The sequence below is a fragment of the Conger conger genome, chromosome 9 (assembly GCF_963514075.1).
Source record: "Conger conger chromosome 9, fConCon1.1, whole genome shotgun sequence".
NCBI classification, from domain to species: domain Eukaryota; kingdom Metazoa; phylum Chordata; class Actinopteri; order Anguilliformes; family Congridae; genus Conger; species Conger conger.
The window spans coordinates 2,496,032-2,506,701 of record NC_083768.1 but is presented as its reverse complement, the minus strand read 5'-3'; the positions used below and the strand labels follow the sequence as shown (position 1 = coordinate 2,506,701).

The window sequence follows — 10,670 nt, the reverse complement described above, 5'->3', positions numbered from 1 at the left end:
TTTGTCCTCAATGTGAGCATTTATTTTTACAAATATTCACACAAATATTCACACGAGTATCAGCAGCTCTCAAATAAATCCTATTCTTTTAGAGCAGTCTATTGTGCTGTCACCAAAGGTTGAACAAATGTGCTAATAATTACAATTAACAATGCGTCACATGGTGTATAAACTCATCAATGATCAAAACTAATCACTAAAAGATGAGTCATCAAAGGGTGGCTATTGTTTCTGCACACTGCCGTCTTTGATTCCCACAGATGATTTCAGCAGATGACAAGATGCTCAAGTGGCACCAATCACACCCAGTTCAGGCTTTTCAGAAAACGGGAGTGAAGCATCTCCGCTCAGGAGCTTCCCATCTTAGTCTGGACGTGACACTGAGGACCGTGCGGTCATGCCAGAGCTGACTGCTCCATGTGAGCGGTTCAGGAGCGTATCGGAGCGACCGCTCAGGCTGACGCTCCACATTTATGGAAACCCGCTCCTCACTTCAGTCACATTACGGTCACTCGTGCTCACGCTCCTCTTACACTCAGCTCACAAACTCTGAGTTAGTCTAACAGAGTGGAACTGTTCCACACTGGGAGCAGGGTCAGGAGTTAGTCTAACAGAGTGGAACTGTTCCACACTGGGAGCGGGGTCGGGAGTTAGTCTAACAGAGTGGAATTGTTCCCACACTGGGAGCGGGGTCAGGAGTTAGTCTAACAGAGTGGAACTGTTCCCACACTGGGAGCAGGGTCGGGAGTTAGTCTAACAGAGTGGAACTGTTCCCACACTGGGAGCAGGGTCAGGAGTTAGTCAAACAGAGTGGAACTGTTCCCTCACTGGGAGCAGGGTCAGGAGTTAGTCTAACAGAGTGGAACTGTTCCCACACTGGGAGCAGGGTCGGGAGTTAGTCTAACAGAGTGGAACTGTTCCCACACTGGGAGCAGGGTCGGGAGTTAGTCTAACAGAGTGGAACTGTTCCCACACTGGGAGCAGGGTCAGGAGTTAGTCTAACAGAGTGGAACTGTTCCCACACTGGGAGCAGGGTCGGGAGTTAGTCTAACAGAGTGGAACTGTTCCCACACTGGGAGCAGGGTCAGGAGTTAGTCTAACAGAGTGAAACTGTTCCCACACTGGGAGCAGGGTCGGGAGTTAGTCTAACAGAGTGGAACTGTTTCCACACTGGGAGCAGGGTCAGGAGTTAGTCTAACAGAGTGGACCTGTTTCCACACTGGGAGCAGGGTCAGGAGTTAGTCTAACAGAGTGGAACTGTTCCACACTGGGGGCAGGGTCGGGAGTTAGTCTAACAGAGTGGAACTGTTCCCTCACTGGGAGCAGGGTCAGGAGTTAGTCTAACAGAGTGGAACTGTTCCCACACTGGGAGCAGGGTCAGGAGTTAGTCTAACAGAGTGGAACTGTTCCCACACTGGGAGCAGGGTCAGGAGTTAGTCTAACAGAGTGGAACTGTTCCCACACTGGGGGCAGGGTCGGGGAAAACTGCTGTGTGAGTTTGCTGGTGTACTTTTAGGTAACACAACCGAGTGAAACTCTTACCACACTGGGAGCAATGGTAAGGGCGCTCACCTGTATGAGTTCGCTGGTGTACTTTCAAAGCATACGAACGAGTAAAACTCTTCCCACACTGGGAGCATTTGTACGGGCGCTCACCTGTATGAGAGCGCTGGTGTACTTTCAGAGCAGACAAACGGCTGAACCTGTTCCCACATTCAGAGCACTCATACGGACGCTCACCTGTATGAGTTTGCTGGTGACATTTCAGGCTACCTACATGACTGAATCTCTTCCCGCACTGGGAGCAGTGGTACGGGCGCTCACCTGTATGAGTTCGCTGGTGACGTGTCAGATCACCCAACAGAGCAAAACTCTTCCCACACTGGGAGCATTTATACGGGCGTTCTCCTGTATGAGTTTGCTGGTGTTTCTTCACATAGCGCAAATTAGAGAAACTCTTCCCGCACTGGGAGCATTTATACGGCTGCTCAACTGTATGAGTTCTCTGGTGTTCTTTCAGTGCAGACACACAACTGAAACTCTTCCCACACTGGGAGCATTCATATGGGCGCTCACCCGTGTGAGTTCGCTGGTGTGTTTTCAAGCTACCTGACTGACTGAAACTCTTCCCACACTGGGAGCAGCAGTAAGGACGTTCCCCCGTATGAGTTCGCTTGTGCATGTTCAGGCTACCTAACACAGGGAAACTCTTCCCACACTGGGAGCAACAGTAAGGATGTCCTCCTGTATGAGTTTGCCGGTGCTTTGTCAGAAGGCTTGGCGTAGTGAATCCTTTCCCACACTGGGAGCATATGTGTGCCCCTGGAGTGCCTGTGTGGGCCTGCGTTGGGGTGGGGAGTGTTTTGGGGGGTTTGGGGTGCTGATGTGTGCTGCTGGGAGGCAGTGGCTCCTCTGCTCCATTTCCTCCAGAGTTCAGAGGCCTGCTGTGCTCCTCTGGGTGAACCGTCTCAGGGTGCTGGTGAACACTCACTTCCCCAAGGTTCCCTACAAAAACCAAAACAGCCAAAAGTCCACAGTCAAGGGTATAGTTTTCCCTTTAGTTCAATCAGTTCAGTTCCTTTTCATAGAGCACTAAATACTAAATAACAGTGTTTCCAGATTCTTCCTCTTCTTCTATTGTCCTTTCCCTCTAAATCTTAATTTTGTGCAGCCTGTAAACCATCACGGCTGGTATGCAAGACTTCCCTCCTTTTCCCCTTCTGCTGCCCGTTAATAATAATTAACACTGCTTTAGCTGTGCATAACTGAAGACACCATCATTAACTCCTTTCTCCTTTGCTCCCATTTACTCCCCTTAAGAGCCTGAGGAGCATTAGCCACCCAGTGGCCCATCTCCGCTCATCTTTGTTAAATCATTACATGACCTATGGATTGGCTGCCATTGTCCAAAATAGAACTAGCATTGTCTGGGCAGGATATCGTAGAACAGGCTGGAAAATGATGAACAGAGAGATTAACCTGTGATTTGGTTCCTTGGGGAGACAACAGGAGAAATAAAGGGAGCTTCAGCACAGGTCCTGTAAAAGACAAAATAAATAAAGGCACATTATTTAGTGTCAGGCCGGTAGTGATCAGAGGAGCCACTCATTCTAGATCTGTTCATTCTTACTCTTTCTCTGATGAAGATGGTGGCTGTTCCATGGGTCTGTCCAGCTGGGAAACGTTCTTTCTCTTCCGGGTCACGACCTGACCCTTGCGCATCAGTGACTCGCTCCCCCTCTGTGGTGAAAGGTCATGCCGTCCTTGGGGAGATCTGTCTCTCTGCCATAGAGCCTCCATAGTAACTGCAGAGGGTGGGAGAGGTTAAGTCACTGAAGCGCCCCGAACAATGGCTGCTGAGGCAAAAGAGCTTTTCCCTGTCGACTTCCACACCTGAGGATTTAACAAAGGAAACCTTATCATTCCACTTTTTACAAGCAATAACTTTCATTATGTGCGTTAGTTTGTGAAGCAATTATTGTTTTGGTCCAGACATTTTGAGAATGTTTTTTGTCTCCACCTCTTGGAAGAATAACATGTGAAATAAAAACACTGAGGCTTGCTAGTTCGCTTGTTAACAATGGAATTAACAACACTACATGATTCCAGCTTAGCTTTAAGCTACGTAGCTAGCTGAGCAAGACCATATTCAATGCATATCCTATAGCTGTCTTGTTAACCAGCAGCAAGTGCCTACATTACCGATCAGTTGCCACTTTCAAATATTTTCATTCTGCATACAGTAAATCCTCAAATTGTGTCCGGGATTCTATTTGAAGCCGGGCCTCGGATAATAGCCGGGGGCGTGGCCGATTCAGACAAATAAAGGCCGGCCCCCAAATACAAGCCGGGTTAATATTGCCTACCACTAGGACTATCAGTCCATGAGCACTAGAAGACATTGTTTCGATTTAACTCAATGAAATAAAAGAGCTCTTCTTAATATTTTATATTGATGGTTGGTTTAATACTGTTACCAATGAAAGGTCTCCAACACGTTGCTCTCAAGCTACCAGTTGCTTGCCGCCCGCTTCTGAGTAGCTTGCCAAAGGCTGAAGCAGTATACATTTAAACACAATTGTTGCTGCAAGGCATTCCAGCCTACGAATTTTATAAAAAGTAAATCAGGCAAAATTGAAAATGAACTCAATTTAGGCTACTTGGCTACGCAATAAGGTTTCCATGTATTTACAGCACAGCGCACGTTCAATGAATGAATGAAAGCGGCTTCCTTGGCTCGCAATAAAGACGGGTGGAAATCCCAACACTCTTTCAACTACATAAAACTTAACAGTGAACCATCAAATACCCCCCAGATTTCAGTGCCCATCAGTCCCAACATTTAGCAATAGAATCAAACAGTCCAAAAGTAAATTAAATCCCAAACCAAAGTGAAAATCTTTTGATAGCCTACCGGTATGCTGCTCCAAACGAAACGCATGTCTCACAATAAAACGCACATTAGGAAAAAAAGATCCTTAACTTGCTGTTATCTACGCTAATTTGTTATTGTTGATGAAGGTGTGTCTGGCAACTTGTTATTGTATGGATTCTGGACTTGTTTGTGATTTATTGTGTTAGAGAATATTTGCAATAAACTAGGTCTGTTAAGACTGACACTATGACTTACCAAACGGTGTTTCCTGATTAGCCTACACTAATGGATTTCTGAACGGTTACAGGAAGTGTTGAACAGGGTTGGCCCACTTTAAGTGTAGCCTTTTACTTTATTTCTAAGAACAGAATTCTACAACAGAAGCCTAATAATAAATAAAGGCCTGCCTCGAATACAAGCCTGCCCCAAATAAAGGCCTGTGCTTTGTGCAGCCTAAGTAAATAAAAGACCCCGGACACAATTTGAGGATTTACGGTAGTTCATTTTTGCAGATTGTTGTAATGGAAAGTCGAGTGTTGAACGATGAGGCTTTCTCTGGTTGTTAAATAAGCTTGGGTGTTTTTGGGAAAAAAAGCTCTTTTCATTCTTCCGGGAGCTTCACAGCTTAGGTTGGCTGAGGGCGTGCTTTCCTGTCCAGTTATATATGCATGTCTACACCAATGAGCCAAAACATTATGACCACATATGCTCCTATGCTGTTGGTCCTCTGCATGCCACCAGAACAGCCCAAGCCGGGGTGTGGACTCTACATGACCTCTGAAGGTGCCCTGTGGTATCTGGCACCAACACGTTAGCAGCAGATCCTTCTAGTCCTGTAACTTACCAGTTAGTCCTGTACCTTACCACCTGTTGTTCCAGCACGTCCCACAGAAGCTCAATCGGATTGAGATCTGAGGAATTGGGAGGCCACTGAAACACCTTGAACTCTTCATCATGTTCCTCAAACCATTCCTGACAAATTGTGCAAAGTGACAGGGCGCATTATCCTGCCGAAAGAGGCCACTTCCATCGGGGAATACCGTTGTCATGAAGGAGTGTACCTGGTCCACAAAGACGTTTCGGTAAATGGTACGTGTCAAATTGATGTCCGCGCGAATGCCTGGACTGAGGGATTGCCAGCGGAACATTACCAAGAACATCACACTCCCTCTTCTCACAGTGCATCCGGGTGCTATCTCTTCCCCAGGTAAATGGTGAACTCATACCCAGTCATCCCCATGATGGAAAGGAAAATGGGACTCATTGGACCAGGTGACCTGCTGCCATTGCTCCAAGGTCCAGTTACGAAGCTCACTTGCCCATTGTAGGTGCACGACGGCGGACAGGAGTCAGCATGGGCAGTCTGACCGGTCTGCGCCTACTCAGTTGTGATGCACAGTTGTGACACATTCCTCCTATAAATGGCTAGCATTTATATAGTGCCTTTACCTGTACAATTGATGCTTCTCATTCACTCATTCACACACACACACACACTCACGGTGATTGGCTGCCATGCAAGGCACCAACCAGCTCGTCAGGAGCATTTAGGGGTTAGGTGTCTTGCTCAGGGACACTTCGACACGCCTAGAGCGGGATCGAACCGGCAACCCTCCGACTGCCAGACGACCGCTCCAACCACCTGAGCCAATGTCGCCCCCTATCCTTAACCATCATTAAAGTTTTCTGTTGGTTCGGACCAGGCAGGATATCCTTTTTTGTCCTCCTGTATCGATGACTGGGAGCACCCCAAAAGCTACTCTGACCAGTTGTCTGGCTATAAGGAACTGGCCCTTGTCAACGTTGCTCTGGTCTTTGCGTTTGCCCGTTTCTCCCGCATCCGACACATCGACTACGAGAGCCAACTGTTCGCTCACTGTTGAATGTATCCCAGACATGTGCCATTGTTATGAGACAATCAACGTTATCCGCTTCATCTGTCATAATGCTTTGGCTCACTGGTGCTCCCTGCCCTCTTTTCCTTAGCACAGGAAGTGTACTGTCTGCAGTTTCAAGTCAGCAAATCAGCACTCTGGGCTCTTTTAACAGGCAGGAAGTGACCACAGTAGACAGCTCCTCCCCTTCCTGTTGCCTACCTTCTGATTTTCTTTCATTCTTCTCCCCTTTCTCAGTCTGAGTGCCCTGCTGGGTTACACCTCCCTCTTCCTGTTCATCCCTCTTTATCTCTTCCTCCATCCAGAGTCTCACTTCATCTGTTGCACCATTCTCCCTCTCCATTGTCACACTCTGTCTCTCCCCGCCATCCTCATCCTCCTGCTTAATATATATTAGTATGTCCTCCTCCTCCTTGATCATCTTCTCTGCGCTCTCCTCTGTGTCTGATTGGCTGTTGGTGTTAGTCAGCTGGGTGGAATCCACCACTCTTCTACAGGGAGGAGGGGACATAGAGGACAGTTTACACTCCTCCATGGAGGGAAGTGCTGCAAGAGAGAATAAACAGATTTAACAGTTTAATGGGACAAATGAGAATTTCACAGTTATTATTGTTATTAGCTCACCAGTCCTGTTCAAGTATCCAAGGCTTCCGTGGTGCCTGAGAATGGTCTTCAACTGCTGTGGGTTTAAAATGGACAGCATACACTCCTCCAGGACAGAAGGGGCAGCACTGAGCCAGGACACAGTCTGAGGGAGTGACATTGAACGTTCAGGAATAGGTGAGCACCTTTCTGCACTCTACCCTGCTTCAGCCTGGGTCCTGGTGTTCAGTGTCAGTACCTGTGTGAGGTCTGGTACAGGTGTTTGGTGTCAGTACCTGTGAGAGGTCTGGTACAAGTGTTTGGTGTCAGTGCCTGTCTTAGGTCTGGTACAAGTGTTCGGTGTCAGTACCTGTCTGAGGTCTGGTACAGGTGTTCAGTGTCAGTACCTGTCTGAGGTCTGGTACAGGTGTTCAGTGTCAGTACCTATCTGAGGTCTGGTACAGGTGTTCAGTATCAGACAAACCCCAATGAGAGAGAGAGAAAGAAAGAAAGAAAGATGGAGCACAGGGGCGGCCTGTAGCGTAGTGGTTAAGGTAAAGGACTGGGACACGCAAGGTCAGTGGTTCTAATCCCGGTGTAGCCACAATAAGATCCGCACAGCCGTTGGGCCCTTGAGCGAGGCCCCTAACCCTGCATTACTGCACATTGCTCTGGATAAGAGCGTCTGCCAAATGCCATTAATGTAATATAATATAATATAATGTAAAGAGAGGAAAAAGGGAGAGATATATAAGAGAAGGCTGAAATAGCAGGGTGAACTGAGAATATTAGAAGCATGTACAGAAACACTTTTGCATCTGCCAGAAGCATCAAAAGACAGTATGTTATATTATTGCATACTCTTCAGAGCAGTGACGGTCCTATACATGGTTACACTGAGAAGAATTAAGACTGATCAAATGTAATATTCCCTTCATGGTGATGGACGAATCTGAAATGGCATTTACACTGTACAGGAATAGACAGTGATAGTTTTGTTTTGTATCCATTTTACTTTATCTTTTGATGCCTATGCAAAGCAATTTGAATTATCTTTGGAAATAATAATGTTCTATATGAATAAACTTGCGTATAGATACGTCATAACATTCATTCATTCCCCGCAATGAGAATGAAAGCAATTTGCGGGTGATTATGACTGTATATGCACATTAATTAGCCATATTTATATTGGCCCATAAAAAGTACATACTGTATATTTACTTCTTCGAAGAATGTTTTTTTTTACTTTTTCTATCCCAAGCAATGTACAATATTTCATTGCATACATATTTTGCCTATTTGAACCCAATATCCTTGCGGTTGTTAGCACAATGCTCTACCAATTTAGTAATTAGATGAACAACCTTAACGGATTATAGCACTAATCACACTAGATTAAAGAAAGACATGCACAGTTTGTGGACAAGCTTTGCTGAAAGACTGTGCTCATTGGTATGTCTGAAATTAAGGATGCTTTATAAAAATGCTAAATCTGAAAGTATATTGACTCTGGCTTTCACGTCCAAAAGTGCTAAATAAAGTACAGAGAACTACTCTAAAAGTATGAATTTGGCGCTTTGAGAGACGGCTTCACTCTTCTGCAATTTGTCCAGCCGTTGGCTTCTGCATGTGTTTTGACATTTGCATTGTTTCGTGGTTCGGAGCGCGTTTTCCGTTTTATTTGTGCCTTCGTTTTTGAAACACGAGAGGCCTTGCGGGCCACCGTAGGAATATCCCGACCCGAACTTTGTAAAAAACCATTCAATTATTAAAACTGGCCTCTCGGTTTATCGCCAAGAATGAACAGATCAACGCATGTTTTGCACTTGGCACCCAAAACTACAAAAGAGGCAAGATTGCGTAGCCTGCTACGTCAGAAGTTTGTTCTAAATCCGACAATTTCGCGAATCAAAATACCAGGGGCAATGGGTCTGTATATTTCTCTATTGTTAGGACGAAATAGTGAACGAACTAACTAGCTGGTCAGCTGGTCGACCAGCTAAACGTGTCGAAAAATACAGCTTAAATCACCATAGGCTGGTCTACGGTGAATTTTGCTGCTGGCTAAATATTTAGCAATTAATTGCTTTCTGGTATTACTGTAAATCACAGTGCTGGATCTGTCGCTGAACCTCGTAGTTTGCTAATTTTGCCTAGCACTTCGTTAGCAAAGACGCAGTCATACGCACCTTTGATTTTCTTCTCTGTATCGCCTAGAGTTTACATCGCTCTGGCCTCCTGTTAATGATAAGGAAGGTAGCCGATGAATGCACGCAGATGACACCAGGGCTCAATTTTGTTGGAAACTATTTAGTTCCGATGACTGACATCGAGTTGGCAGCAACGAAAACCACCTGAATAATCATTGGCAGAAATATCTCCAAAGAAACCAAAAATTACATAAATACTGTAACGCTCCACATCGTCTGCGCCTGGCGTCTTCTTTAGATTTGTGGCGTAATGAACGCCTGATAATGCATTACTGCCCTCCACTGTTCAGATCCAGAATAGAAAGTACATTTGACAACGGCGATTCCCAAACTCGGTCCTGGAATAGCCTACCCATGTGTATGTTGGATTTCGTTCCTATTGCAATTGCATTCCGATACTTTTAACAAGCTGCTATTATTTGTTTTTCTTAATTTGTTGCTTTTTGTGTTTAGAGGAATTGTTTACCTTAAACGTTATTATGCCAGAAAAACTAAACCCACGTGCTGGAAAGACCCCACTGGGCAGTTTGGGGCCAATCGTGCCGTCACTGCCTTAAAGACATGCAGAATTCTACAAAAGGATCAACAAAAAAAGACCAACTGCTTTCTCCTTATAACAGTTTCCCTCAGAAGTCTTCCTTCTCCACTCAGGTTGATCAATGTGTTACCTCAGGCCAAAGAGTGGAATCCTGTGGTTTGTGTGGGAGCTGTTTACCAATTGAGTTTCTGGCACTCCTCTGGAGAAGAGATCTCCTTGGGCAATCTGGAAAATCATCTGCATTGGAATCTGCACTGATGCTCCTAGGAATTAATTATGCATGTTTTAAAAGTCAGTACCGCATATTTTAAGCAACAGAAACATTGTTCACCTGCCAACTTCATCACCAGTCATTGCATGCCGTTTTGAATTGTCCTTGTTAACTCCTAATACATAAAAGCTAAATTAAAAAATTTGAAAAGGTTTAATTAAGTTGCCATCCTTTAGGTTTGTCTTACATTTACATTTACATTTTTGTCATTTGGCAGACGCTTTTAGTAAAAGCATCATCCATAACTAGGAAAATACACATGGAATGCTGTTCTAAACATATAGTCGTCATCATAAGTGCAACATTTTTTTTTTTTTGGGTTAGACAAGGAGGATACGGATATCAGAAAGGGGGGGCGGGGGAAATCAGGAGGGAGGACTAAGGTAGAGTTTGAAAAGGTCTTATAGGTAGTAGCCCAACAACGTTGATTAAAATGTAAATATTTAGCCTGATTAGAACACCTGAGAGAGTCAATCACTTTCCAAACCTCAGATCATTACTGCACTGTGCTGTCCTGAGCTGGTTTTAGATGGAGCCATGACACTAACTAGTAGGTATTATCAGAGTGACAAAAATAATGAAAGGGCCTCTCTGTGTTGGTACTGACATGGACACTTCCCCATGGGCACTTACCATACTGTATCAACAGCACACAAACTCTTTGCTCATTAGGTTAGCTCTCCAACAACACAAAACAGGACAATGTATTGACAGTAATGTAGTATACATGCTGTCGCACACAGAACGGATAAAGTCAAGAGGATAGCTCAGACCAAAGAGTGGAATCCTGTGGTTT

The 10,670-nt window shown here is 45.2% G+C and overlaps 1 protein-coding gene across 1 annotated transcript; it reads right to left on the bottom strand.

Moving 5' to 3' along the window:
- Nucleotides 1–7,033, bottom strand: LOC133136669 (zinc finger protein ZFP2-like). The gene is made up of 5 exons (XM_061254315.1): nt 6,895–7,033; nt 6,472–6,816; nt 3,131–3,305; nt 2,980–3,038; nt 1–2,505 (listed from the first exon to the last, which is right to left on the bottom strand). The coding sequence occupies exons 1-5, from the start codon at nt 7,031–7,033 to the stop codon at nt 1,439–1,441; spliced, it is 1,785 nt and encodes a 594-aa protein (XP_061110299.1). The 3' UTR covers nt 1–1,438.
- Between the last annotated feature and the right edge of the window lie 3,637 nt (nt 7,034–10,670).